We start from the raw sequence: 13,778 nt of genomic DNA, 5'->3' as shown, positions 1-13,778 counted from the left end.
CAGTCTGTGGGGGTGGCAGAGGGGGCAGGGGGCTGGCAGCTCAGTGTGGGTGAGTGGAGGACAAGGCTACAGGAAGGGCTAACGGACAGGGAAGGAGGCTGCAACCAGAGGGCACCATGGGAGGAGGAGGAGATCTCAGAAATACAAACAAGAAAAGATGGAAAGGAATGAGATTGGAGTTAAGGTCAGGAAGACAAGGCTGACATCCCAGACTTTGTATGAATAATCAGGTGTCACATATAGTGTCCTGAGTCAGGTTAAGATGGAACCCCAGATCCCAGAGCCCATCAACCACCATGAGGGAGCTCACAACACAGGGGGAAAATTGCTGGTATACCCTTCCCATGGTCAGTTTCCAAGAAAGATTCACGTACAATGTCACTGATCTAATCTGCATCCATTAGGAGCAAACAATCCCTGTGACATAGTGATAAGGAAGCCAAGAACAGATGTGGTACTAAATCTTTAGCTGGATTTAAAGAGGCAAATGGATTAAACTAACCTTTTCTCTTGAGTAAATGGATGTTTCCAGGTTCCTCAATATCAGAGGACTGTCTGAGTTATATCTGAAGTTCACACTGAAAAGGGAAATCCTTCCGTTGGTGGGCCAGAATGGTGGAGGACGATACTCAAGTTCCCAGGGTGCTTCTTTCTCAATGTCTGTATATTCAATCACTCTTTCTACTGACGTCATCTGAAAGACATATGACATCACATGAGTTAGTATCAGAGGATCCAGTTTATGGGTGTTCAGAGACTGTAAATGAAACCTCCTGCTTTTCTATGGTTCAGAATATCTCAGGTCTCAACATCCGCAAAGGACAGAAGTAGGAGTCTGATGAGGCCTTGGATGATTTGCAAACTTGCTCATCATCTGCAAAACTTTTACACACGACTACTTCCTTCAATTTTATATAAAAGCTAAAAAAATTAGAGAAATGAATAGTAAGATTTTATTGATCCACCTTTCACATCAAAATTAAAAAAAATTTTTTTTTTGAAAAAAAAGAACACTTATGGACATCAATCAGTATGTGTGGCTACAGAAGGGCCATGAGTTACAGATGTCCAGAACTGGACAGTCATCAAACATCATTTTAATAATTAGTCACTTTCTACTCTGTTAGAAGAAATAAATAGAGAAACTTCATTTTTATTGTTTTTCTCCCTTTAAGAGAAGGTACAAATATTCAAAAGTGTATAATTTACTTATTGACTAAGGCCTCTTCAGTTCAGTTCAGTTCAGTTCAGTTGCTCAGTCGTGTCTGACTCTTTGTGACTCCATGGATTGCAGCATGCCAGGCCTCCCTGTCCATCACCAACTCCTGGAGTTCACCCAAACTCGTGTCCATCGAGTTGGTGATGCCATCCAGCCATTTCATCCTCTGTCGTCTCCTTCTCTTCTTGCCCCCAATCCCTCCCAGCATCAGAGTCTTTTCCAATGAGTCAATTCTTCGCATGAGGTGGCCAAAGTATTGGAGTTTCAGCTTTAGCATCAGTCCTTCCAAAGAACACCCAGGACTGATCTCCTTTAGGATGGACTGGTTGGATCTCCTTGCAGTCCAAGGGACTCTCAAGAGTCTTCTCCAACACCACACTTCAAAAGCATCAATTCTTTAGTGCTCAGCTTTCTTCACAGTCCAAATCTCAAATCCATACATGACCACTGGAGAAACCATAGCCTTGACTAGATGGACTTTTGTTGGCAAAGTAATGTCTCTGCTTTTGAATATGCTATCTAGGTTGGTCATAACTTTCCTTCCAAGGAGTAAGCATCTTTTAATTTCATGGCTGCAATCACCATCTGCAGTGATTTTGGAGCCCAAAAAAATAAAGTCGGACAGTTTCCACTGTTTCCCCATCTATTTCCCATGAAATGATGGGACCAGATGCCATGATCTTCGTTTTCTGAATGTTGAGCTTTAAGCCAACTTTTTCACTAACCTCTTTTCCTTTCGCCAAGAGGTTTTTTAGTTCCTCTTCACTTTCTGCCATAAGGGTGGTGTCATCTGCAATATCTGAGGTTATTGATATTTCTCCCGGCAATCTTGATTCCAGCTTGTGTTTCTTCCAGTACAGCGTTTCTCATAATGTACTTTGCATATAAGTTAAACAAGCAGGGTGACAATATACAGCCTTGATGTATTCCTTTTCTATTTGGAATCAGTCTGTTGTTCCATGTCCAGTTCTAACTGTTGCTTCCTGACCTGCATATAGGTTTCTCAAGAGGCAGGTCATGTGGTCTGGTATTCCCATCTCTTGAAGAATTTTCCACAGTTTATTGTGAGCCACACAGTCAAAGGCTTAAACAACCATAACTCCATACCTTTGAGAGCACATTTTGGGAGAGAGCCTATCCTACCAGAGAGAAGGACTGCCAGCAAATTCAGGTGCTCAATACACACACGAATAAGTGACAAAATGGAGGGGAGGGGTGGAGGAAGATATTAATTAAATAAACTTTAAAATACTGGATTCTTTTCTTTTGCCAAAAATAAGGAATTACCCTCTAAGAAGCAAAGATAAACTAGCTGCTAAGAAATGAGCTTGTGTCCAGAATTTCAGAACCTCTCTCCTACAGAGACATTTATTGTATTTGAAGACAGTTTGTGATGAATATAAAACCCTCTGACATGACATACATATGTGGGAAAATATACATATATATTTATTAACTTTAAGCAGATGGAAAGTGAAAGTGAAAGTCAGTCAGTCGTGTTCTGCTCTTTGCAACCTTATGGACTGTAGCCTGCCAGACTTCTCTGTCCATGGTGATTCTCCAGGCAAGAATACTGAAGTGGGTAGCCATTCCCTTCTCCAGGGGATCTTTCCAACCCAGGGATAAAATCTTTCTCTCTTTCGGCTCCTGCATTGCAGCCAGATTTTTCACCATCTGAGCCACAAGGGAAGCCCTTAAGCAAATGGAGGAGAACATAAAAAAACTTTGTAAGATAATGTGAAAAAGAAAAAAAAGCTTTATTATTTTATGTAAGAATTGCTTTTATTCCATATAACAGTAAGGAGACCTGAAAAGGCTAAGAACAGAAAAATAAACATCACCATGTTCTCAACTTCAGCACTTTGTCTGACGCACCACTGGAACATCCCGGTGAGTACGAGAGAGAGAGACAGGACCAGGCCAACCTGCCCGAGATCCAAGGCTAAACGAGGAAGAAGAGGAATAAAATTAGTCTACTTCTCAACCCCTCACACAGCTCCTTCTCTTCACTTTACAAAGACGACTCCTTTATTTTTATGATTTTTACTGGAGTATAGTAGATTTACAAAGTTGTGTTAGTTTCAGGTGTACAGTAAAGTGAATTAGCCAGATATATACATATAATCTGCTCTTTTTAAATTATTTTCCCATATATGTCAATCAGATCAGATCAGATCAGTCGCTCAGTCGTGTCCGACTCTTTGCGACCCCATGAATCGCAGCACGCCAGGCCTCCCTGTCCATCACCAACTCCCGAAGTTCACTGAGACTCACGTCCATTGAGTCAGTGATGCCATCCAGACATTACAGAGTATTAAATAGAATCCCCTGTGCTATACAGTAGGTCCTTTTTAGTTATCTATTTTATTATATAGTAGTGAGAAGACTCCTTTATAATATTTAAATCATTTGCAGGTAATGATAGTATCATTCATAATATTACTTCTGTTGTATGAGACAACAATACATTAAAAACAAACAAACAAAAAAAATCACTATGAGGGACTTCCCTGGTGGTCCAATAGCTAAGACTCCAAACTTCCAATGCAGGGGGCTCGGGTTCAATCCCTGGTCAGGCAACTAGACTCCACATGCCACAACTAAGAGTTCACATACTGCAACTAAAGTCTTGCCTATTATAACTAAGACTGAAGGTCCCACATGCCCCAGCTAAGACCCAATGCAGCGAAATAATTAAGTTAATTTTTTTAAAATATGAATTTAGAAAGAACTAACAAAGTTGTTGTTGTTGTTAAGTCACTAAGTCATGTCTGACTCTGGTGACATCATAGACTCTAGCACTACAGGCTTCCCTGTCCTTTGTTATCTCCCAGAGTTTGCTCAAATTCATGTCCATTGAGTTCGTGATGCTATCTAACCGTCTCATCCTCTGTCACTTCCTTCTCCTCCTGCCTTCAATCTTTCCCAGTACCAGGGTCTTTTATAATGAATCAGCTCTTCGAGTTAGGTGGCAAAATTATTGGAGCTTCAGGTTCAGCATCAGTCTTTCCAGTGAATATTCAGGGTTGATTTCCTTTAAGATTTAATGATTTGATCTCCTTGCTGACCAAGGGACTCTCAAGAGTCTTCTCCAACACTACAACTTGAAAGCATTCAATTCTTCAGCCCTCAGCCTTCTTAATGGCCCAAATTTTACATCCACTGACAGCTCTTACATGACTACTGGAAAAAACATAGCTTTCACTATATGGACATTTGTTGGCAAAGTGATGTCTCTGCTTTTTAATATTCTGTATAGATTTGTCATAGCTTTCCTTCCAAGAAGCAAATGTCTTTTCATTCATGGTTGCAGTCACAGTTTGCAGTGATTTTTGGAACCCAAGAAAATAAAATCTGTCACTGCTTTCAATTTTTTCCCATCTATTTGCCATGAAGTGATGGGACTGGATGCCATGATCTTAGATCTTTGAATGCTGAGTTTTAAGCCAGCTTTTTCACTCTGCTTTTTCACTTTCATCAAGAGGCTCTTCAGTTTCTCTTCACTTTCTGCCATTAGAATGGTTTCATCTGCATATCTGAGGTTATTGATATTTCTCCCAGCAATCTTGATTCCAGCTTACGCTTCATCCAGCCTGGCATTTTGCGTGATGTATTTTGCACATATGTTAAATAAACATAGTGATAACATATAGCTTTGTCATACTCCTTTCCCAGTTTTGAATCAGTTCATTGTTCTATGTCTAGTTATGTTTCTTCTTTACATGCTTTCAGGTTCTCAGGAGACAGGTAAGATGGTCTGGTATTCCTATCTCTTTCAGAATTTTCCACAGTTTGTTGTGATCCACAGAGTCAAAACCTTTCAACATAGTCAATTAAGGAGATGTTTTCTCTTGAATCCCCTTGCTTTCTCTATGATTCAATGAATGTTGGCAATTTGATATCTGGTTCCTCTGCCTTTTCTAAACCCAGCTTTTATAGTTGGAAGTTCCCAGTTCACATACTGTTGAAATCTTATTTGAAGGATTTTGAGTATAACTTTATTAGCATGTAAAATGAGCGCAATTGTATGATAGTTTGAACATTCTTTAGCATTGTCTTTCTTTGGGATTGGAATGAAAACAACTTTCAGTCTTGTGGCCACTGCTGAGTTTTGCAAATTTTCTGGCATATTATATGAACAGCATCATCTTTTAGGATTTGAAATAGCTAAGCTGGAATTCCATTACCTCCACTAACTTTGTTCGTAGTGATGCTTCCTAAGTTCCACTTGACTTCACAATCCAGGATGTCTGGCTCAAGATGAGTGACCACACCATCGTGGTTATCCAGGTTACTAAGATCTTTCTGGTACAGTTTTTCTGTGTATTCTTGCCACCTCTTCCTAATCTCTTCTGCTTCTCTTAGGTCCTTACCATTTTTGTCCTTTATCATTTAATCCCACCTGGAGTGAGATACACTTGACAGTATAAAACAGTTGAGGATGCCATTGTTCAGATTTTTGTCCTTATGCTACAATTATCATTATGTAATTTCACTTTCTACATCCAATGTAGCTGCAGTTGAAATCACAAAAACAAGGCAATGGATTCTAAGAGCCAGTGCTTTTAAATCTAAAATATTACTCTCATTTTTCCATTATTAAAGACTGTAATTCAGGGCTATTTCTATGGAATAGTGAGGGATGGTGAATTCATGCCACACATTCCAACAACTGCTCATCTGGGACCCACACAGCAGCGAGGATACTGTTTTTGCTATAGAGAATCTTTCTCAGACCCCTACAACCAAGGATTCCATGTAGCCCAAAAGCTAAAACCTAAAACCTAATCTGTACAAAAAACTTAAGAGTAAACCTGGTTCTCTCCATCCAGCTATAGGACACTACCTAGGATGTTCAGAGGCCATCTTGCTACAGTTATGTAGATCTCAACCCATTCAAAGAAAGATAAAAAGATAAAAGATCTCAATGAAAACCTACTATAAACAAAGAAGCAAACTACCCAAAAGCAATCTACAGATTCAGTGCAATCCCTATCAAATTACCAATGGCATTCTTCACAGAATTAGGGCAAAAATATCTACATTTTGTATGGAAATACAAAATACCATGAATAGCCAATGTAATCTCGAGAAAAACAAAGAAGAAAAATGAAGCAAGGAGGAATCATGTCCCCTGTCATCAGACTATACCACAAAGCTACAGTAATTGAAACAGTATGCTACTGGCACCAAAAACAGAAATATAGATCAATGGAACAGGACAAAAGTCCAGAGATAAACCCATGCACCTGTGTCACCTATGAGAAAGGAAGCAAGGATATACAATGGAGAAAGACAGTTTCTTTAATAATTGGTGCTGGGAAAACTGGAGAGCTACATCTAAAAGAATAAAATCAGAACACTCCTTAAGACCATAAACAAAAGTAAACTCAAATAGATTACAGACCTAAATGTAAGACGAGACACTAGAAAACTCTTAGATTAAAACATAGGGAGAACTCTCTCTGACATAAATTGCAGTAAGCTTTTTAACCCACCTCCTAGAGTAATGAAAATAAATAAAACACAAACAAATGGGACTCAATTAAGCTTAAAAACTTTTACACAGGAAAAAAAAAACAAAGACAACCTGCAGAATGGGGGGAAATATTTGCAAATGAAGTGACTGATAAGGGACTACTCTCAAAAATATACAAACAGTTCATGCAGTTCAATACCAAAAATAAATAAGTAAACAGCCCAATCAAAAAATGGACAGAAGATTAAAACAGACATTCTCCAAATAGGACATACAGATGGCCAAAAAGCACATGAAAAGATGGTCAACATCTCATTATTAGAGAAATGAATATCAAAACTACAGTAATTTTTTTTTTTTTAGCAAAAAACTACAGTGAGGTTTCACCTCACACCAGTCAGAATGACCATCATCAAAAAGTCTACAAACAATAAGTACTGAAAAGGATGTGGAGAAAAGGGAACACTCCATGTAAACTGGTACAGCCACTATGGAGAACAATATGGAGGTTATTTTAAAAACTAAAAATAGACACACAAAAAGATGCCAGGATTCTTAGCCTCCAGAGGAGAAGAATTCAATCCAGGGCCAGAGATGAGGCTTGATCACTCAGAGCTTTTGTGTAATAAAGTTTTATTAAAGTATAAAGGAGATAGAGAAAGCTTCTGACATAGGCATCAGAAGGGGACAGAAAGAGTACCCCCTTGTTAATGTTAGCCATGGAGTTATATACTTTCTAATTAGTTATTACAGTGAATCAAAAGAATGTCTGGAGGTTGTAAAGACCTCAATAGACTTACTCCCATAATTTGTACCTTAAGATAACAGGATTAGCCAGAAGGTTTTTTCCAGAGACTGTCCTCAAGCAGCATACATTATTGTTATATAATCCTAAGGAATGTAGAGGGACAAAAAAAGTTTGTCCTTTCTTCCTCATTGAGAATTCCAGACCCCTCTCTCCTTGGGGACCCCTGGACTTATCAATATGCCTAGGAATTGACTCTCTCACTACTAAGATCCAGCAATCTCACTCCAGGGCCTATATCCAGAGAAAACCATAATTTATAAGGATACATGCACCCTAGTCTTCACTGCAGGACTATTTACAACAGCCAGGACATGGAAGAAACCTAAATGCCTGTCAACAGATCAATGGACAAGGAAGATGCGGTACCACATATACAATGGAATGTTACTCAGCCATAAAAAAAGGGAAAAATAATGCCATTTGCAGCACCATGGGTGGACCTAGAGATTTGCATACTGAGTGAAATAAGTCTGAGAAAAATAGAATATGATATTGCTTACATATAGATTATAACAAAAGGCTACAAATGAACATATCTACAAAACGGAAGTAGAGTAACAGGTGTAGAAAATAAACTTATGTTTACCAGGGGATAAGGGAGGGGAGGGATAAATTGGAAGACTGGGACTGACACATACATACTACTATATATAAAATATTCAAAAGATAACTAATAAGAAACTACTGTAAAGTACAGAGAACTTTGTAATGATCTATATGGGAAAGTAATCTAAAAAAGAGTGGATATATGTATGTGTATAGAAGATTGACTTTGCTGTACTTTGGAAACTAAGACAACAGTGTAAATGAACTATACCCCAATAAAACTTAAAATAAAAATTAAAGAATGGCCTGAGTGAGCCAAAGCAGGGGCCCAAGGCACCACAGGTCTGCTGCAGCAGGCATGTCATACCTGGTCTTTGCTCCTAAAGATTCCAAAAGTCAAAACCAGAAATTCTTTTCTAAAGGACTATTCATTTGAATTATTAATCAAGTGCAAATTACTAAAAAGAATACAGGCACCTCAATGTTCGTGGGGTGTGGAAAAAGAATTTTTTAAAACGTGAATATATGTATAACAGATTCACTTGGCTATACACCCAAAGCCAACACAACATCATAAATCAACCATATGCCAATCAAAAAAATTTTTTAAAAATTATCCCAACAAGGACTTACTGTAAATAAATAAGTAAAAGTAAAAAAAAAGATAAAAGTTCTCATCAAGACATAAATGACTTCACATGGACACCCTGCGGAGTCACATGCTGCAGACACTTTAATACAACTCATTAGAATCAAAGAGTATATATTAGACAAGATGACAACAGTTTAATAACTACAAACAAAGCTATCAAATGTAAACATACCACAAATATTCACATGTGTACTTACATTCTACCAGAATCAGGGCCCCAAAGGCAACAACAGTGACAAAGATGGCACAGATGACATCCAGATACACAGAGAGCCATCGGGACGTTGTCAAAAGCAGGAACCAAGCCTCTGCATTTGTGAACCATAATAAGTGCAATATATAAACAGAAAAAAACATGTTAGCTGCTTCTCATGAAGGAGAGCATTTTCTCAGTTGAGCTACAGAAGATTTTACACAAGGGGTAGGACAGCAAAGTTACACACCTGTAACTTCAAAGGAACCTGAAGATTTCAGAAAACTAGGTTCAACACAAAACAACATATGGGACACAAAGGAATCAGTCCAGTAAGCATGTTTTGAGAAGTTCAACCCACAGGTTATCAAGAGAAATACCATGATAAGAAAGAAGATGGAAAAACATCTCATTGGTGTGTTCCCTGCAGTTCTGGGCCTCAACATGAAGATCCTCCTCTCAAAGGGTCAGCTGTTCCCAGCTCTGATAGCAGAGAGCACAGCTCACACCGTTTCCAGCACCTTATGCCCTCACTACAAGGCCTGAGGTGGTTATTCTTAGGAACCAGTGTCCACATGACCATCAGTTAACAGGATCTGTATGTGACTTTCAAATGGCATGTTATCTTCAAAATACATTAATGATTGGAAAGTTTGGCCAGGATTTTATAGACTTAGAAGAAATTCTGAATTTTATACCTAGATGGAAAACAAACAAATTTCATTGATACAAAGCATAATCAAATGGGTAGCAAATCAGGAACTTATTTTCCTCAATACTTCTGCTACCCTCAATGTCTGCTCTCAAAAGACTTGGCAAAGCACACCCTGAGGGGGAAGAACAGCTACCACCTGGTTCTGAAAATAAAGTTTTATTGGAATACAGCCATTGACTAATGTATGCTTTTTGTCTGTCTTTGTGCTACAATGGCAAAGATGAGTGGTTACAATAGAGACAGCACACAAAGCCTAAAATATTTTCTATCTGGACCTTTGGAAAAAAGAAAAGTTTACTGACTCCTGCCTTAAAGAGACAGACATCCACAGGACACAGTGATGGAGGACAATGCAGGCCAGTCAGGGGAGAAAAGCAGGGCTGTGAGGGGGGAAGAGGGGAACAGGGGAACACAGAGGAGATGCTGAGAGGAAGGGGTGGGGAAGGCAGGTGTGCAGAGGGCGACAGGGGCTGACATACAGAGAGGCACTGGCCAGCCAGGCCACCTGAGACAGAGGTCAGGCCTCAGAAGGGAGTTCATCCCATCCTTAGAAATCATCTTCAGAAACTTACAGACCTGAATGAAAATCCTGGTGTGCATCAAACAGCTCCTGAAACTTCTGTTCAGCTTTGTACGCCCGGATGGTCCAGAGTCCCCGGAGAGAAGATGCTAAGTGGGAAAACACCAGGCTCTGAGCTGGGGGAGCAAAGACAGACAAATGACAGAGAAAGTCAGGGGAGGTTGGATGCGAGGAAACCACTGCCTCCTGGGCTCTGTGGTCACATGTCCTGCCAAAGGGAATCCTCCATGTGACCCTCAAACTCCTGCTCACACCAAGTTTCAATTTAATGACCTGGGAATGAGAGATTCTCTTTGAAATTATCTTTGATCAAATTCAAAATCCCAGCTAGATTTAGATAAAGAAATTCTTTACTGGTTCTTTCATCAACATCCTCTCAAACATTTCTCCCTCCATATACTTCTGGCATCTTTCCAGGTGGAAATTGCTCACAATTTTTTAAAAGTATATTGAAGTATAGTTGATTTACAATAATCTGCTAGTTTCAGGTATGTAGTAGTCATTCAGTTCTTTTCTCTGATTATATTCCATTATAGGTTATTACAAGACACTGTGCTTTACACTTAATCCTTGTTCTCTATTTGACGTATTAATAGTAGTGTATCTATTAATCCCATATTTCTAATTTGCTCCTCACTTTCCCAATGCCCTTTGGTAACCACAAGTTTGTTTTTTATGACTCTGAGTCTATTACTAGTTTGTGTATAGACTCATTTGTATTATTTTTAGATTCCATGTTTAAGTGATATCATATGTGTCTTTCTCTGACTTTCTTTACTAAGAATAATACTCTCTAGATCCATCCATGTTGCTGCAAATGGCAATATTTCATATTTTTCCCCATAGATGAGTAATTATCATTCACTAATTTTTTAACCAATAGCATTTTAAAATTTAATTCCTCATTAGAGTCCTCACCACACTGAATTTTGATTAGCTACCTGTGTATTGTTTCCACCTTAGATAAGTAACCAAGGACTGGGATAGAGTCAGTACATCCCCCACCCTGGACCAGACCCAGACACAGGACAGGAATGAGATAAGTAAGGGAGTAGAGAGTCTGCCGCCTTCCCCATCCTGGGCCTCTCCCTGCACCTGTGCCAGGAGCCTCTGTGTGGTCACAGAGCACCCGGTACTGCACTGCCCTTGTGCCCACATGACCCAACAGATGAGGAGCCTTTGAATGGTCTTGACTTCTGCTCTGGAAACCTTATGGGTGTTTTTATATCTTCCTGCTGGACACCTGTCCTGGTGTTTGGAAGGCACTGTGGCACATGACACTCATATCACCCTTTTATAATCTGACAGCAGCCTCAGTGTCCATCTTTTGAGTGACTTCATGTGGTTGGGGGCCTGATGTCACATGACTTCCCATTCATTTCCTGCCATCTTCTCTAAGAGCACACTGACCATGAGCACCAGGGTCAGGCTCTTGCCTGTCAGGGAACAGCTGGGCTGCAGGCTACCAGGCAGGGAGGACCCTTACATTTCTCATTCACCACCATGAATGAGGATGCAACTTGCTATTGCCAGGGGCACATAGTGAACCTCTGACCTCTGTCTGGGATGAGTGATAACTTGAGCTGTATGAGCAGGAAATACTGACATCACTTTGTTACCTGTGCGGGTCCTAGAGAAGACCTGTTAGTACAACTAGGTTGTTTATGGGAAGTTAGTAATACATCTTACATGAGGCTATGAAGATTTTATAAAATGATGGGGAAAGAGTCCAGGGGGAAACTCTAAACTGTTTTCAGGTCCTCACTCCTTAGTCCAGTATCTGAATGCCTGTCTGGTGACAGTTCAGTCAGTACAGATGTGCACCTGGACACTGCACATTTGGAGGGGTTGAGGTACAAACAAGTAAAGACACAGAACCTCCTCTTCTGTTTAGTGTCCCCAGTTCTATAAAGAAGGAAGGAGCAGGGGCGGTCCTAAGATGGCAGAGGAACAGGATGGGGAGACCACTTTCTCCCCCACAAATTCATCAAAAAATCATTTGAATGCTGTACAAATTCCACAAAACAACTTCTGAATGCTGGCAGAGGACACCAGCCACTCAGAAAGGCAGCCCATTCTCTTTGAAAGGTGGTCACCTCTATCTCCTCCCTCCCTCCTCTCTTCTCTGCCTAACTCTGTTGGATCTCTTTGGGTGTTCTGGGCTGTGGAGAACACTTAGGGAACTGATTACTGGTTAGATTGGTCTCTCTCCTTTTGACTCCCCATCTTCTCCTCCTGGTCACCTCTATCTCCCTCCTCCTTCTTCTCTTCTCCATGTAACTCTGTGAACCTCTCTGGATGTCCCTCACTGTGGAGAATTTTTCACCATTAACCTAGATGTTTTATCACTGGTGCTGTATGGATGGGAAAGTCTTGAGGCTACTGTAAGAATAAGACTGAAAGCCAGAGGCAGGAGGCTTAAATACAAAACTTGAGAACACCAGAAAACTCATGGAACACTAATCAACAAGAGCTCATCCAAAAGCCTCCATACCTACACTGAAACCAAGCTCCACCCAAGAGCCAACAAATTTCAGAGCAAGACATACATACCAAGCTAATTCTCCAACAACATAGGAACATAACCCCTAGCATTAAAATACAGGTGGCCAAAAGTCACACCAAACCCATAGACACCTCAAAATTCACTACTGGACACTTCATTGCACTCCAGAGAGAAGAGATCCAGCTCCACCCACCAGAACACTGATGCAAGCTTCCCTAACCAGGAAACCTTGACAAGCCACTTGTCCAACAACACTCACAGGGAGGAACCCTCACAATAAAGAGGAAACACAAATTTCCAGCATACAGACAGGCCACTCCAAACACAGCAATCTAAACAAAATGAAAAGGCAGAGAAATATTCAGCAGGTAAAGCAACATGATAAATGCCCACCAACCCAAACAAAAGAGGAGGAAATAGGGAATCTACCTAAAAATGAATTCAGAAAAATGATCTGAATGATGAGTAAAAATGATGCAAAATCGTGAAAACAAAATGGAGTTACAGATAAATAGTCTGGAGACAAGGATTGAGAAGATGCAAGAAAATTTTAACAAGGACTTAGAAGAAATAAAAAAGAGTCAATCAATAATGAATAATGCAATAACTGAGACAAAAGCACTCTGGAGGGAACCAACAGAATAACTGAGGCATAAAATAGGATAAGTGATGTGGAAGATAGAATGGTAGAAATAAATTAAGCAGAGAGGAAAAAAGAAAAAAAGTATTAAAAGAAATGAGGACAACCTCAGAGACACCTGGGACAATGTTAAACTCTCCAACATTCGAATCATAGGAGTCCCAAAAGAAGAAGACAAAAAGAAAGGCCATAAGAAAATACTTTAGATGATAACAGCTGAAAACTTCCTTAAAATGGTGAAGGAAATAGCCACCAAAGTTCAAGAAAACTCGAGAGTCCCAAACAGGATAAACCCAAGACAAAACACCCCAAGACACATATTAATCAAATTAACAAACATCAAGCACAAAGAACAAATATTAAAAACATCAAGGGAAAAGCAACACATAACACACAAGGGGATTCCCATGAGGATAACAGCTGATCTTTCAATAGAAACT

General features: G+C 39.8%; 1 protein-coding gene across 1 annotated transcript in view; it reads right to left on the bottom strand.

Annotated features, from left to right (window-relative positions):
• Window positions 1–13,778, bottom strand: part of LOC113902126 (multidrug resistance-associated protein 4-like) — a 205,451-nt gene that overhangs the window by 45,335 nt on the left and 146,338 nt on the right. The window contains exons 22-25 of the mRNA XM_027557081.1: window positions 10,189–10,308; window positions 8,902–9,012; window positions 3,061–3,161; window positions 503–694 (exon numbers count right to left, since the gene is read on the bottom strand). Of these exons, the coding sequence (XP_027412882.1) occupies window positions 503–694; window positions 3,061–3,161; window positions 8,902–9,012; window positions 10,189–10,308 (524 nt within the window). The remainder of the gene's footprint in view (window positions 1–502; window positions 695–3,060; window positions 3,162–8,901; window positions 9,013–10,188; window positions 10,309–13,778) is intronic.

This window comes from Bos indicus x Bos taurus, chromosome 12 (genome assembly GCF_003369695.1).
Source record: "Bos indicus x Bos taurus breed Angus x Brahman F1 hybrid chromosome 12, Bos_hybrid_MaternalHap_v2.0, whole genome shotgun sequence".
Classification (NCBI taxonomy): Eukaryota; Metazoa; Chordata; class Mammalia; order Artiodactyla; family Bovidae; genus Bos; species Bos indicus x Bos taurus.
This window is presented reverse-complemented; position numbering and strand designations above follow the sequence as displayed.